This window comes from Scleropages formosus, chromosome 20 (genome assembly GCF_900964775.1).
Source record: "Scleropages formosus chromosome 20, fSclFor1.1, whole genome shotgun sequence".
Classification (NCBI taxonomy): domain Eukaryota; kingdom Metazoa; phylum Chordata; class Actinopteri; order Osteoglossiformes; family Osteoglossidae; genus Scleropages; species Scleropages formosus.
The window spans coordinates 21,567,819-21,584,835 of NC_041825.1; the positions used below are offsets into that span (position 1 = coordinate 21,567,819).

The 17,017-nt window shown below is 49.1% G+C and overlaps 1 protein-coding gene across 3 annotated transcripts in view; it reads left to right on the forward strand.

The window, feature by feature from the left end:
* plppr2b (phospholipid phosphatase related 2b) overlaps positions 1-2,145 on the forward strand; it is a 34,849-nt gene extending 32,704 nt beyond the window's left edge. For 2 of the 3 annotated variants that reach the window (XM_018761394.2, XM_018761396.2), the window contains one exon: positions 750-2,145. In XM_018761394.2, the coding sequence (XP_018616910.1) occupies positions 750-855 (106 nt within the window). In that variant the 3' untranslated portion in view covers positions 856-2,145. The remainder of the gene's footprint in view (positions 1-749) is intronic. The other variant, XM_018761395.1, reaches the window with a different exon arrangement.
* Positions 2,146-17,017: the final 14,872 nt, after the last annotated feature.

Consider the following 17,017-nt stretch of genomic DNA (forward strand, 5'->3'; position numbering starts at 1 on the left):
CCACCAACAATAATTCACTTTGAATCCCTTATGTCCAAAGCGATTTACTTCCTTAAGTGTCTTAGAATTATTTACACATTTATGCAGCTGGGAAATTTTTATGGTATTAGTCCTGAGTAAACACCTTGCTTAAGGGAGTAGGATGTAGGATTCAAACCTGGCTCCGCCAAGTCCAAAGCTGAGGGCACTGACCATGATACCACCTGCTGCCCCTCAACAAATCTGAGTGCAATTCACTGCAATTTTAACTCAAGAACATTCGTGAAGAAGCCGTAGACCAACGCAAAGTGGACAGCCCCAACACGGCCCCTGCGTGGGGCAACCCTGTCCATCGGTCAGCGTTTGTGAGGAATCGCTCTGGCCTCCTTAGCACAGCTAGAGGATCTGCCTGCTCTGACTCAGGGTTGCGGTGGGCTCTCCATCACCGCTTACACCCAGGGCGTTTGCGGCTGTGAGAACATGACCAAGTGACAGATGATTCCTCTACCTCCGCCAGATGTGCTGTAACTCTCCTGTGACGCCGTCCTGCTCCACTTTTCCCCGACTGTGCGCGCTCTCTCCTGTTCTTGACCAAACCGTCACTCTATATCCTTCCCCCTGTATCCCCTGCTGTCCTTTTGTCCACTGCTCTCCTTGATTCCCGTCCCCTTCCTTGACCTTTCTTCTCTCCCCCACCACCTTCCTGTTCCGCTCTCCCGCCTCATCTCGCTCTTTCTCTCCCCCGCCCTCCTTGTTTCTCCCTCCTGCAGACTTCGGGAGCTCCGTTCACCGAGATCACATGACCATCAGCCTTACCTGTTCCCCGCCACCCCCGATGTTCTCATACCGTCTCGCTCCATTTCCAGCGAAGTCTAGACCTGCTGCCGGGACACCCCCCCAAGTGTGCGGCCCACCCCGCTGGGCGTCTGCCCCTCTGCCGCTCTTACTCCACCCAGGTCTAGACTCACACCACCTTGTTTCATACACAAACTGTACCCTTCCTGGACGAGCTCCAGGCCCCTCGAGAGTCCTCATCACCCACCGTACTGTACAGCGTCACTGTAAAGTCTTCAGTTGTGTTGTGGTCGGCGGAGCGTTTGTTGCTAGTACCTTCATCATCATCCGATTCTGTCCGTCTCAACTTCAAGAACTGTGATGACAATCCATATGCTTCCAAATTGTTTCCGTTTGGTTTATATATGTATTTTTAAAATTTCCTTCCACTCAAAACGTAGATGTCCTCATTACCCGGTGGCCTAGATTTCTTCTCTTTTCTCCTGCTTTTGTTTCTCAAATAGCAACAGTCTGGCCGCTTTCTAAATCTAGACCTCCTAAAGAGGGTTTTCCCAGGTGCGTGTTGCTGGTCTTTACTATGTTTCCTCTTTCCGTATAGCATCTGCGAATTCAGTTGTCTCAACCAGCTGCAGCCCCCAAAACCTGAACACATGAAGCAAACGACTGTCATCCCACAGACCTTTGTTAATATATTTAGTCCTTTACGCAAGACAGATTCAGGACATTAGACTGGTGGTTTCAAACTTTTTGAGTGATGGTGCCCTCAAGCCATATATCCTGCTCCGTGGCACCCCGGTCAATTTTTATCTGGAGCGCTTTCCCGGGAACACTTATAAATAATTACCACAATAATTATACTATGACTCTCAAACAAGTCAAACGCATCCGCTGACAAAAATCGATCACGTATTGGATGGAGGGCAACTATAAATAAACTGATGTAAAGCAGATGATGACTATTATATCAGTTTACTTTAGCTTAATCATTAATCATGAGTGTGTACTAGTATGAAGGAAAGGACATCTGTCCAAGAAAATTGTTAAATCTCTGCTGTAGTGCTGTAGTATGCGGTGCACAATAACATATCCCAGATAGTTCAAAGTAAATACGAATAGCTTGATTTTTATTTCACGATCTACAGGAGGCCGCGTTGTCGATTATTAGAAACTGTGCCATTCTTGTCTGAAATATTAACAACAATATTTAAGGCGATCAAGCTAAAGCAAAATTGCTGAGGATCTCACACTGCCACTGGTACCCTGGCCTAACTTCAAACACGTGTCAGTGTAAGTAGTTAATGTGTGAAAACAGATCAGGTTGTTCAGATGGCAACTTGTGCAGTGCCCTGGACGACAAAAAAAAAAAAAAAATCAGATTCCTTAAACACTTCTGTTGACTAATTTAATTAATCTGTTAACCAATTCAAGTAACAATTTAATAATACACACATTTTCAGAACCGCTTGTCGCATACGGGGTCACGGGGAACCAGAGCCTACCCGGCAACTCAGGGCGTAAGGCCGGAGGGGGAGGGGACACACCCAGGACGGGACGCCAGTCCGCCGCAAGGCACCCCAAGCGGGACTCGAACCCCAGACCCACCGGAGAGCAGGACCCGGTCCAACCCACTGCGCCCCCTATCCAATTTAATAATAATACAAATAAAATAATTTAAAACAAGTTAACTGAAAAATTTCATGGCAATCATTTTTGATGCAAGAAAATGTACTTTAGGGCAAGTATTGAAAGCCTTCTCACATAAACGTGAGTTAGGGTTAGGGTTAATAATTATTGCACAATAATACTGTATATCGCAACTAGTTCAAAGTAAGTACGAATGGCTTGATTTTATGTCAAAATCTACAGGAGGCTGCGTTGTCGATTATGAAAAACTGTGCCATAAACCACTTAGCTGTCACCTGAGTTGCAGAATGAGAGATACCAGACAAGGCGTTTTCCTAGTTATATAGGACGATACCTCAGATCTGTGTAAAGGGTTGCCTTTAATCTGCCTGCTACTTAGAAGGTTCTCCTTATGACTTTGACATATTGCTTTCCTGTTCTCTTTCTACATGTTTAACCAGCAAGCTGTCTTTCGAACCGATTGTTCATGTCTGAACACTTGTGCGTCATTCCTATGAGTGATTGTTCCCCAGTCTACAAAAATGTGACCAGCTTCGTGTGCGAGAGGGAACTTTCTCTGGCCAAAAGATCTACCGTTTAGCTGTTGCTCGTGTTTGTAGGCATGACATTGCTCATGAGCTCTAGTAGTAACACTGGCACCAGGAAGGCTACGACACTCGTCGGTGTAGTGTCCATTGATCGAGATGCTGTTCGAAGTCGTGAACTGCAGAGAAATGTCTGCGTAAGGTATAAAAATGCAACATCTAAGTTAGTATCGTTGGTGTAGTGGCAGCTATTATACTGAGAAAAAACTTCCCTCTAAAGGCGACACAACTCAAGAACAAGGAATATGTTTTTTTGTCCCAAGAAGCAAAAGCTCGTTGAGTATAACGTAACAATACAAGTTCTCAGAGCTGCGTTATTTCGAATACAGGCCACAGAATCCCAAACCGCACTCCAGATTAAAATGTTAAAAAGTTTTAATTAAAATGCCGAGTGTTTAGCTGCTAATGGTGCAGAAAAGTTGTAGCTTCCCATGCTTCTTATGTAGCCGTTTCAATGTGTGGTTCAGTCACCAAATGCGTGTCGACAAGAAGGAGCTGTTTGTTGTTGTTTACGTAGTGATTAATTTTTAGCTGTTGTACAAGCAGGTTTAACGACTTTATGGCTTCATAACCGGGATTTATCTGCTAGCGGTAGCAATGAATAACTTGCCGTGTGCCAGTTCCAGTGTTATCGACATTGATTTTGTTTCTGTTCAGTAAAGCTTCTCTACATGTTGCAGTTCAGAGCTTCTGCAGAAACACATCCGCTGAAAAACAAGCTACGGCTGCAATTTTTTTATCCGCGTAAAAGTTGTCGGTGTTGTGCAGTGTTTCTGTGTAGTGACTTTTGACCAGCCGGTGTACGTTGAATTGACAATCCGCTCACCCCGACTCTTCGTATTTGTATTATTATCTGGACACGGATGAATTCTGCAAAGAGCTGAAAATCAAACTGATGGGATGAGGCCAAGTTAGCAATTTCCCGCACTCAGCCACGGTAGTCCTGACCTCCTAGTTTCTTGACTGTGGATGGGGGGGTGTAATTACAGATTTTGAAGGCCAGGCATATGATGATTTTCTTCTAATCTGGAGTGTCAAATGACAAACCTTCAAAAAAAAGCATTTTGGGCAAGTATGCTGTAAGTGCACACATGCACCGAAGCCATCCTTTAAATATGTGTTTATCTAGTGCTTTTCTCCAAAGCAGTTTGCAGTGTTATAATTATATGCAGCCTATAATTATTTCTCCATTTAAAAAGCTGGGTAATTTTTACTGCAGCGATTGAGGGTAAGTGCTTTGATCAAAGATACTACAGCAGGAGGAAGGATTCAAACCTACGTCCTTTGAGCCCAAAGGTGACAGCTGTAACCTCTACACTACTCAACTTCTCAATGAAATGCACCATAGATACATTCAAAATCCTTTTACCAACAGTTCTTCTTTACACACATATAATCACTGACTAACTGAAAGGTACTGCGACCACCTGCAGGACTGTGGCTCTTTAGGGCTGGAGTTGCTCACACGCTTGTCCGTGTTCATCCACTAGAGTAAACACTGTAACATCACCGGCTTTGCGTGGTGATGCCCTCTTGTGGAGCAGCTACAGCCATGTTCCGGCAAACACACCGCATTCGCTCGCACGTCACATTCCCCGTCGAGGAGGCGCAAATCAAACACCCGCTCCTGTGTTTGCTGAGGGAGTTCCCTCTTTTCGGGAGTCTCACCTTCAAGGGGCGTCTGAGAGTCGAAGGATCTTATTAACATTTCTCAGGAACAAAGAAATACAAAAGGGAATTGAGATGCTGACATTTGTGTATTCGGTGTTTATTCGGTTACATTTGCGGATGGAGGCAGTGTTACAAAAAAGCTTAATGTATCAAAAAAGTAATGCATTGTCAAAAAAACATGTACATTGGTCTGCATTTTAAGAAACAAGGATTCCTTTATTATGTATATATTTTACATAGTGTTTACCATGTGTAGCTGGAGCAGGAGACTTGCTGTCATCTCATGTTTTTCCTTGTCGTGGATCCGGTATTCCGTCATACCCATAAATGAGCAAAACGGACAGAGCAGAGACAATCGTTGATCATGCTGGGTTAAATACAGGAGTAAAATGCAGTGGAATGGAAGGCTGAGCGAAGTGCTGCACAATGAGCGTAATGCCGGAAGGGGACGCGATGATGCGGAACAGGATGCAATTGACTACAACACAATAAAGCCAATTGTCCAGAGTTTCTGTTTCTGTAATTATCTGTTTCTCGTGTAACTATTTATTAGCATTTTTATGCACATTTTTCATGCACTTTTAATGCACTCTTATAGTGGATTACAGTTTGTCAGAAAGTGCTGACTGACTAACCTTGAGCTGATGACTGGTCCATATAGGCAGGTGGCCTCCATCCCTCCTCCATTCTGCTGGTTTGGGTTTTTTTCGTCTGCTGTGCTGTACCTGGCTTCTATCGCGTGACAAATCCACTTTCTGCAGCATCTGTAAATTTTTCCATTTTTTTATTTGAATTTCTATGTATGTTTCTGTAAATACTGGACATTTCTCCTTTTTGTATAAAAACTTATTTCACACAAAAGGTCACCTTATCTACCTGCCATTTCTACAGACGCAAAGCAGCTGTAGCTATTTAGCTGAAGCATAAACATTTGGTGACATTTCTGTCTCACTGGCATCAACATGACTTATTAGTAGGCCGAAGAAAGATAGACGTAGAGCGAAAGTAAAGAGTGCGAAAGCCCCGATATGTGTATTGATGTTCTATTTTGGTGTGACTGTCCTGTATCCAGAAAGCAGAAATTGCAGCTCAATGATCGCTCATGCACCCGAATAAGTGTTTGTTGCAGCATTGTACTTTCATTTCCAGTCATTTTATTCATATTTGATGAAAATCATTAAGCTTGTGTTGACTGCAGATAATAAAAATCTGAAAATGACCGGAAGCTGACAAACTGCACATGCTTATGGAATAAATCTGTCAACCATGGGGGTTGAATAGGAGGTTACGAAGATGACAGGTTTTTATTTCTAGTCATTTTAGTCAGTTATAATTTTAATGTTGAATTTACTGAGTTTATTTTTGTTTTAAGTAAAGCTTTCGTTTGGGTTTTCTTTGGATAATGACCAATATGTTGTGGAACAACTGTATTTTTAAGCTTTCATTGATTGTGACTTAGTGGATAAAATGTCTTTGGGTTTAAAAACAAGAGTTATAGACTTTCTGCCCCAATTTTATGGTATGGTGCACTTTTAAAAGCAGCCTGTAATAGGACACAGTGAGTGCAATAGTACTGTTAGTTATGGGAGGGTTTTTTTGTGTTTAGCCCAACTTTATATTGTAATGTTGAGGACTCTGATCATTTGATTGCAGTTAATCACTTGTCATCAATGTGTCGTATAGGATTGGAAGCCATTTCCCAACATCTTATGATCTTTCTCTTGGCTGACCTTCAGGGCATGTGTGGAGGTAAGGGATCTGTCCCAGTCGGGAGTGTCCCTCCAAGCAGGGAACAGAAGGATACACAGATCTGACTGCTGAAAGACTCATTGGGTAAAACCTAGTTCTACATGTCAGTGTTAACAGTGTTAACATGTTGGTGTTAACTCTAGGAATGATTCTCAAAAAATTAGTGCAAGATTAGGCTTCTTTGCAGATCTTGAGTTTACTTGATCGGTCGTTCAGCCGCTTTTGAGTCGTTTTGGAGCAAAACCCCTCCCATCTCGTGTTCAGCCATCCCAGCCTTCCTGGGAGTTCCTTCTGTGTCCGTGTTAAGAACAGCACTTGCAGCTGTCAACGTGATCACGAGGGCCTCGGTATCAAAGGCAGGTGATGCAGACTGCGTCAGGCATCCGAGCTGTCAAGTTGTCAGAGCAGACCAGAAGCCGGGCCTTTTTGCACCGCAACCAACACGTCTTAGCTGTCGCTCTCAATTTCGGCTTCTTCACACTCCCTGTCGGAGAGGAGCTCTGGCTGAGTTTGGTCTTCGGTACTTCTGCTTTCATGAGAGCGATGTCATTTATTCGTCTTTCAACATGAGATGCCACATTCGCACAGCCTCAGCGCTGCTGGTTTTGGTTCTGCAAACGTTGACCGAGAGCCAGGGATGCCTTGGGTTTGCACCATGACAGCAGAGCACCTGGTTGTCCTTACTGTGCGCTTACCTGAGATGCACCATCATCTAATGTTTCCCACAACCACTTAGAAAGGCTCCAATGGTAGATGAAATGCTTGAAAGCAGGTTTTTATGATCATGACATCATGGGCATTTTTAGCCAAATCTTTTTAACAACATTAAAAAAAAAAAACAGAAGAAACCACATGTAATAAAAGTGTATGACAGTGACACTGTTTTTCACATTGTTTTGATCTATCTTCTATTTGTAAAAATTTGTCTGATAAGAAAAATAAATATGTATTGCAGTAAAACGGTGGTGTACTAGATTTGTTTGGTTGGTTTAAAAGTTTGTCTTCATCGTAGTTCATTATTTTACAGTGAATCGCGTTATATCGAAAATTTTTCCACACTTTTTCCCAGAAATTGTACAATACACACGAGCTGTTATATGCTGGTAGTCACATGTTCGTAACTCTAGCAGTACTGCTTCCCAACCATTTTTTGTATATATGAGTCTTAAGATATTGGACTCATAACCAAAAAAGTTCAAATGTGGTCAACAACCCCGTTGATGAAGTTCCATTGCTTTTGCAACATTCCCAGAGCAAGGGAGGTGACAGCGTGCTGCGAGAAAAATGTCACTGTCATTCGCCTCGACAGGCCACGGAACCTCCTGGAATATAGCATGGAATGTTCTAGAATGCTGAAAACACCAACGGTACTCTTAAAAAGTTTGCTCGCATTTTAAACACAATCAGCCTCCAAAAACTGCAAAGTGCAAAAGTTTGAGTTCGATAGACTTCCGGGGACAGCAACTCTGACGGGCTTTGAGTGTGTCGCCTCCGCACGGCTTCCGGCGCAGCAAGAGAAAGTGTGTCCACTGACGCACTGATAGCGTGAATTTAACCGTTTTAGATTTGTACGCCTCGGCCGTACTGAGACACAGCTGCAAACGCATTACTAGAGAGACGAGAGGCTGCTGCTGCGACTGGGGAGTTGGGCTTCGAGTCCAGGAGGTGGCGATATTCCCCTTATCCGTCTACATCGCCATCATTTCCACTGGAGATGGGAAATATTACTGCAGATACAGTACATGGTCATGTGGTTGAGTTACAGCGAATGTCACATTAGAGCTGAAAAGGCATAAATCGGGACACCCCAAATTAAATTCACCAAATTCATGTTAATAAACGTTGTAACGATCGGGTCCATTTCAAGGCAACAATAAAGGCAACTGGATTTTTATTATTGAATATTTAGTACTGTCAGCAGGGGGTGTTGAAACATTAATACTTCCTGCCAAAGTACACAGCAGCTCACACAGTGGGGTGACAAAGCTGGCTCCGACAACACTGAGTCACGACTGGAGCTGTTACTGTCCCGACTGGGCGCAGGGACATTTCAGCGGCGTCAACTTCGGAGCGAGAGCACAAATAAGGAGTCTGTGGCGCTTGACGAAAATTTTGTGTGCGAAGCTCTGGGAGATTTATAGATCATGGAAAGGAGGAATAAATCAGGGCCAGAAAAAGCCAGGTACTGATACCTACAGGTCAACGTGTGGCTCAGGGGTGTTGCAGAGCACCATGTCACTGTCCGCAGTATCAACAGCATCAACGTCATCCGTAGCGTCAACAGCATCTACACCACCCACAGCATCAGTAGCAACCACAATGTCAACAGCATCAAGTGTCAACTGTATCCACAGCATCAACAGCATCAAGTGTCAACAGTATCCACAGCATCAACAGCGTCAACAGTGTCCACACCACCCACAGCATCAGTAGCAACCACAATGTCAACAGCGTCAACAGTATTAACACCATCTACAGCATCAAGTGTCAACAGTATCCACAGCATCAACATCAACACTGTCAACGTCATCCATAGCGTCAACAGCATCCACACCACCCACAGCATCAGTAGCAACCACAATGTCAACAGCATCAACAGCATCTACAGCATCAAGTGTCAACTGTATCCACAGCATCAACAGTATCCACACCACCCACAGCATCAACATGATACACAGAATCAACAGCCTTCACAGCATCAAAGTATCAATAGTTTCAGTAGCCTCTACAACATCCACAGCATCACTAGTGTCAGCAGCACCCACAGCACCAGTGAGATTTAGTGGCTATTGATGGTGTGGGGTGTAGAGGCCAGTGCAGAACCCAGTCCTCACTGGTCCGAGGTGACAATAACAAAATCTTGTTGTAAACAGAACCTCGCTTTGCAGAAGAGCATCTGCTACACTAATAAACTGAAACTACCCCAGGCTTTTTTGTTGTTTCTTCATTTAGCTGACTTACATTGCAGCCACTCACTGACACTGTGTGCTATTGTAGCTAATACATATACACTGGCTGAAGCCGCTTGTCCCAAGCAGGGTCATGGCGAATTGGAGCCTAATCCAGAAAACACAGGGCACAAGGCGGGAGGGGACACACCCAGGACAGGATGCCAGTTTGTCACAAGCAGGGCTTGAACCCCAAATCCACCAGAGAGGAGGACCTGGTCAAACCCACAGTGCCACCACACCCCCTCTTATAGCTAATAGCTACTGTTAATATAGTTACCATTATTAACTGATTCAAAGAGCAGGGTGTTCTTACTGTATCACTTTACAAGAAGTACCTTGCTCAGTGGTTCTCCAGTAGGAGTGGAATTTAAACCTGAGACCTTTACATGTATCTGACACTTCTCTCCAAAGCAACTTACAATTTTAACGTTACACTAATTTACCCATTTATACAGCTGGGTAATTTCACCGGAGCAGTTTAGGGTAAGTACCTTGCTCTAGAATACTACAGCCAGAAGTGGTGATCGAACCTGCAACCTGCAGATCCAAAGGCAGTGGCGCTAACCACTATGCCACCTACTGACCACATCCTTCCGCTACCTTCTATTATTATTTTCCTGCTCAGCTGCTCGCTTTGTGCAAAGTGATTTAATACTTTACCCATTGAGACAAATGGGCATTTTTCAGTCACATCCAGCACCTCGGCCAAGGGTACAACGAAAGGGCCTCTCCCAAGGTGCAAACTGCGTGCTCAGACCTACTGCTCTACCTGTTGCCCAACTTCGGGAGAACGAAATGCTCGGCTGCGCCTGAGCCCGTACAAACAAAGGTATCGGCGTGGTATGTGTTGCATGCATTGCACCGCGAGTCCCACCGATCAGAAGCTACTGGATGGTACTTCACACCCCCGGTGGGGCGACGCGCTCGGCCTGCGTTTCGTTCGGAGCGTACGCGCTCTTTAGCCGGTGTTAATGCACCGCCTCTCTCCACAAAGGAAGTAATCAGCCACCGGAGCGATCGCTCCATTAAGACGCCAACAATTATCGTGATGCGCGCGAACGTAAAGCGGAGGGAACGGGGAAATGACGCCGATCGGGGAGGGAGGGAGACGCCCGAAAGGATCGACGGAGCACGTGGATCAGACGCGGCGCCGCTCGGGATGCGTATGTAGGTTATTAGTAATGTTCGGATGAGTAATAGGCCAGCAGTTTGGATGAGATGATCTGGCTCCAACACCCACTCGACCAAAAAAGAGAAACATCAAAGGACGAGATGGAGGAGGTATGGCTATTTTTAAGAAATCTTCGTTCCCTTCTTTGATTTCGTAAGTGGCGTTTCTCCTCTCCCTCAGCAGCTCCACGACGCTCTTTGACCCGGAGGAGAGAAGCGAATCGGGCCCTTAATCTGCGCCAGACCCTCCTTATCCACCCTGATGAACTGTCTCTCATTTCACTACCTCTCTCTCACACACGCACACAGAGAGCACGGTGCCGCACCGGTAGATTACAGACCCACCTACGACCGCTCGCTGCTATCACGCGCACATACACACATTATGTATGTATGTACGCACGCATGCAGCCGAATTACCTATCGAGCACCAACGACGACGCAGCACGTGCACAGGGAATGCACGTTCTCGCAAAAACACGCGTGCAAATATCTGCGCGCGGGCAGAAATTCTTCCGCGCGCGCGCGCGCGCGCGGGGACGCGGACACGCACCCCGCTCTCTCACTGACACGCGTACAAGTCTCTCCCTCGCAGAAGACACGCTTGCTGCACGCTCTGTCTTCGCAGCCCCCTCTTGCTCCAGTATTATCTTTCCTGGAAATTGCATTTGCAGCGCAGCCGGAGCTCCATTATAAAAGGGGAGCGACATGCTGTAACCTTTTTAAAAAGCCATTAGCGATGCACCTGCCCCTCCCCCCACTCCTTTCACCACCACCCTCTCCAGCCGCCCTCCCTACAGGGGGACTTGTAATGTTATTCAAATTTCACACCGCTGACCCCTCTCGGCGCGAAGCCGCTCTCGTGCGGCCGCAGAGCGGAGCAGGGGAGGAGAGGAACCCTGAGCGCCCCGGGTCATGTGACCTGCGCTCCAGGTTACGCTCAGCTGTGCGCCGCGCCGAGGGACTTTCGGGCTCTTCGGCACGGCGGCCGCGCGGCATTAATAACTCCTCACGTTGTCTCTCGAGATTAGGACGGCGTGTACCGGAGTGTGCGAAGCTCTCAATGAGAAGATGATCCAAGGCGGCCTGGAATAACCTGCGGAACAAAACCGGTTTACGCCGAGCGTCGCTTAATGAACGGTGCCGGCTGATAAAATATGAATGTGTTGCGTGTGTCTCTGCACATGCGTGTGTAAAGTTGCTGAGAATCATGAAGGCAGGAAATGCAAACTCGGCCGCCTCTCTGCCCTCTGAAGAAATGGGGACGGGCTGACGATGGACGCAAAGCGAAGGGAGGCAGATGCACGAGGAGGGCGGAAATCCAACCGGCGCCGAGCTACCGCCTTGGCCACGCCCTGCTTCTCGTCAGCCTCTCCCCCGTCGTCCGCTCCTCCTGCAGCCGTCCCCGTGTCTCTCCAGCTGAAAGGAGCGCTCGTTGACATTCATTTAGATGACATTTTTCCCAAAAGCGAGTAAAAGTGTGAAGCTTCTTCCAGCGATTCACCGCGGTCATGCAGCACGGTCATTTTTACCCTATCAGTTCAGGGTAAGTACCTCGCTTAGCAGAAGGCGGGACTTACGTTTTGCGTAAGAACGTCTGCTCTTGAAACACAAGGCTGCAGCTCCAACCACTGCGCCCCCTGCTGGGCCTACTCGGAACTCAACAGGCTCTGAGCCGTCAGCCGGGATGTAAAAGTGAAGCCTGACCGCTGTTTCTGCATCATTTCTGTAAAGTACGCTGGAGGATTGTGCTCTTCAAACACAACGGTCGCCACCGTACTTTGACCGACAGTACATTTTGTGCCGTTACAAACGGTTGAACCCATGCTTTTTGGTGCGGAAAGAGGCACTCTTGGACACCCCTGTCCCGCAAGCACAACCTGGCGGAACTCCCTGCTTGGTGGCCGGCGATGAACGTACAACGCAAAACATGTCAGGTGCTCGCATTCCTCCTAGCCGTTCCCCCGACTATTTCAGCGGCAGTCGGCTGCTTCCGCCTCTCCAGCGTAACAGGAGCCCCGTTTCCAAGCCCTTTCCTCCCCTCTTAGAGAGCAAGATGATTCTGGCCCCCTCCCCTCCCCTCCCCTCCCCCACCCCCTCCCCGCTACCGACATCCGACCCCGAACAGACGTCAGCAGGTCGATGCCGTTGCATCGTGCGGCAGCATCCAGGCGGGGTGCGGCACGGGGCGCGGGGGGTGCGTTCAGCCGAACGGTAACAATAAATCGGAGCGCATCTCGCTGCCGGCCGCCCGGCCCCGGGAGAGGCAGAGACGCCGTGGGGGCCTCTTCAGTGCCGCCTTCTGCCAATAAACGCAATAGAGCTGAAAGGACAGCGATGTTGCGGCGCATGATGGGACGCACTCAGGAGCGCCGCTGAAGACAGCTTGGCGGTTTGAGGGCTGAGGTGGGTGGGGAGGGGGTGGAGCGCCACGTTCGGATGAAGACAATTTCCCGACGCGGCGCGGAGACGCACGGGCGCGCTTTGGCACCCGCGGCTAATAGATGCGAGCTGGGGAGAGGAGGAAGCCTGGGAGAGTCCGGCTTTCCATCCCGCGCCTGGGTGCTAATGACGCCCATAGAGGCCTGCTGGGGTTCGGGGAGGGCAAGCGGCTGCCAGACCCTCCCCGACTGACCCGTGCTCCGGATCTGTGGGTCAGTCGGGTGATAAAGGCGCTCGTCAGACCACTCCTCTCCTCACTTCCAGTCCTCATCTGTCCCGCCGCTTTCTGGATCCTCTGTCCTCAAGATCGACCACCTCGTTCCCTCCAGCTCCTCCCCTCCCCTCCCCTCCTTTTTCACTCTAGTGCTCAGCTGGGCCCTCCTCTCCACTCGCCCAAGCTGGAGCCCATCACTCTGCTCCTTATCTCCGGCTCCGCTCCCCATCCTGTCCCCCGCCCACCATCCTTGCATGTGTCTTCATCGGGGTCTGCCGTTCCAAACCCGTCTCCTTCATCCTCCTAGGGGCCCTTCTCCGTACCACGCCTGGCTTGGGCACGTGGCCCATCTGCCCCTGCAGCGGTACATTCCTCTAATCCACCTGCGGGGGTCGAACCGATTCCAATCGCCTTCCCGGTGCGGTGGGCTCAGAGCATCCCTGGCAAGCTCCCAGGCAGCAGTTGTTTGTGTTCGGAGGAAGGGGGGAATTGGGGGGGGGGGGGGCAGGTGACAGACGCCCCTGGGCCCGCAGCTGCCCCGGTGCAGGCAGACACGAGCGCCAGGCGCCAGCCCCATCTGGAGCCTGAGCTGCGGTGCCACGGGCTACCGGGCGACTCCCCCCGTGGGTCCCGCTTCCCTCGAGTGCCAGGTTACCAAACACAAACACACAGGCACCTTTCACACTGTTTCCCTGCTCTTGTTACAAACGATTGTCCGCATCTGTATGGCGCGATTTACCAGCGCAACCTACTTTGTAGTGAAAGTGCTATCAAGTACTCTTACATTATTCATTTAAGCGGCACACGCCGATGTTCAAAGCAACTTGCGATTAGAACCGTTCCAGACGACAGGTTGCGCCCGGGGAGTAACTCGGGTGAAGCGCGTTTCTCAAGGGCGCGGCAGCACTTTCCTTCCGGGCTCTGAAAACGGGACGTGATGCCCAGGAGCGCAGCTCATTAAGGACTGCGCCACCTGCCGCTCACACGGCAGGCCCCATCAGTCAGTCGGCGCTCGAACCCGAGCCGCAGTCTGCCGTTTCTCCCTCCAGCCCGTGGCTCGAGTGACTCATTAAAAGTGAGCCTGCTGTCCGTCGACTTTGCCGAATTGGCAGCGCGGAGCAGGCGGCGGGGGGGTGGGGGGGCCAAAGCGGTCTCCGCGCAGCCGTCGTCCAACGGACCTCCGGAGAGCGGCGCCGGGACCGGGAGCTCCAGCCGGTCTTCGCGGTTCCGTCACGTCGCCGCATCCCAAAAGGGCAAATCGCCAGCAGTTGACTGCCGCTCCTACGGCGAACCGTAGGACGCACGTGGCGTCCCTACATTTGTCGTATATTTCAGCGCGTTTAGCGCGACTGCTCGGTCGGCCCTTTGTTTAACAACAGCCACGTTCACTGCCATTTCAGATTTGCAAGCAATTTGTTTTACCTGCTGTGTCACGGTAGGAGGCCGCCGCATAAATTCCGTTCTTTGCCATATTCCGTGCCGCCGGCGAGGAAGGCGGGTCCTCCCACGTCAGTCATGCGGCCCGGGGACACGTGATCGGTCACGAGACTCCACACGGGCCCGCATCTCATCCGCGACGGCTGACGGTTTGTGCGTTAGATTAATGGCGTCCGGAAGCAATAAATATCCCTGCATTATTTAAACAAACAGGGAGTAAGAGGCGAACTCGCGCGCGGAAACACGCGCCCGATCCGGCGGCTGCGATGAGGAAGGGTGCTTACGCGGGCCTGATGTCTTTAGCGGCGTGCTGTTCGTTGTATAATCTGGTTCCGACAAATTAAATTCCCGCTGAATTTTTATCCGTTGTCCTCAGATGCCATCCATTTCCCACCTACAGAAGTGTAAAAAGGCAACAGTTCAAAAGATTACTTGCGCACAGAGTCATGGCCTGTTCATATCCATTACTGTAGCTTTCTGTTATTCCCTGAGCGCAAAATGAAATCGTGACTCGGAAGGCTGTGTATAACTAACCTTGCCGTAGCAGAGAGCTATATTAAAGTGAACCGCAGATAAACATTCACTGGCTTCCTGCGACTGCGCGTCCGAGTCGCAGAGGTCCAGAGCCTATCCCAGAAGCACCAGGTGCGAGAGCAAGTGGAGTACACCCGTGACGGGACTCTGCTCCGTTGCAGGGGAGAACCACACTCATTCGCTCACAAATAGCAATTTAAAGGCACCGCTTAACCTGAAACGCATTCTTGGGCTGTGGGCGGAAACCAGAGCACCCGGAGGACATCCAAACAGGCACAGGGCGAACGTGCAACTCCGCACGGACTGAGCTGCGTTCGAACCCACGCCCAGGTGCAGCCAGGCAGCAGCACCACCCGTCGTGCCGTCCACAGATACGCCAACAAATAAAATAAATCGGTCGAGGAGGAAGGCGAGTCTGAAAAGCATTCACACGCCAGAGGGAATTATGGGGCTTCTCGGTTTACACAAAGCGGCAAACCCCGACACGTGGAATTGGCTTTGAATGGGATGTAGACTTTCGCCACGTAACAGTACCATCAGCTACTTTGGCAAAACACTCAGTCTCACCTGAGGATGAACTGTGAAAATGACAGTAGATGATATTGTTAAGAGTCACACGGGCAGAATGTATTAGACATCCGAATACGAGCATTTTTCTCAAGATGCAGAATCACAACGAGAAACAACGCGATAAATTCAGGAATTCCGTTGAAAAACGTCGCAGACCGCAAGCTGTCATTCTGACCTGAGACAGAGCAGGTCAATCCATGCGATGGAATATAGACATTAATTAAATATGCACTGAACCCACAGTTATATTAACTGCTGGGGTGATGACCAAAACGACATGGGGGAAAAAGAAAAAGAGTCCGTTTGATTAAAACCAGAGACGTCGTGTTCGATTTGAACTACCTTTCTGTTTAGACCCGCACTGATTTGCACGATTTCTAAATATGAGCTGGTGGTACATCTCGCGCTTATGACCTTGTGTAACCCCTGAATTTCTTCTTTTCCTGCATGGCTGCTTTTCATGCAAATGAGGTGGACAGCGGGGTGAAACAGTGGTGTGGAGCAGTGTCACAGAGGACCAGGGTGAGGTCAGTATCGAGATCCACGTCTGCTGCTGATGCTGCGGCGGCGGAGGGGTCAGGTTCACCCCACACATGTAGGAAAACCCCTCTTTTCGCAAGCCGGCTGAGTAGCGCGATTGCCCTGAACCCCTTCAGCCAGCGTGTCTTCGGAGGGGAGAACCTGGCAGGGTTTCAGGCATGGGTGAGCCTGGGATGTTCATCTGCCTCGTCTGTGCTTGGACTCTGGGGAAGGGGAGCAAAGAAATAAGACATGCACAAATCAATCAGTGCGCCAGAGTCCTCCTCGGCCTTCCATGCGGTGTGTGTGTGTGTGTGTGTGTGTGTGTGTGTGTGTGTGTGTGTGCTGTAAGTGCTGACCCATCCCCCCGAAATACCGACAGGATGAATGGCTGCCGTGCTGAATTATACATATTTGGTTTTGCTGCAGTCCCCTGGTTACTGTGAAAAGTCAATCTATGGCAGTTACAGAACCATTAGAGCCGTGTGAGTGCGCGTGCGTGCATTCGTGTGTGTGTGTGTGTGTGGGTGAGCATCCAAGCGCTCGTGTGGGTGTCTGCATGTGTGTGAGTGTGCAAAAAAAAAGTGAGGGGAGGAAGGGTGACAGGGAGCGAAATTGGGAGAGAGTTCCAGATCAACAGCAATCGAAGCAACAAGAACGCGAACTTCCTTACAGGGACAATAGGGCTGTTGTGATCAGGCGTAAAATATCGGTAGCACTTGGCATATTAGTTAGAACCCTCACCTTTCTAGCAGCGG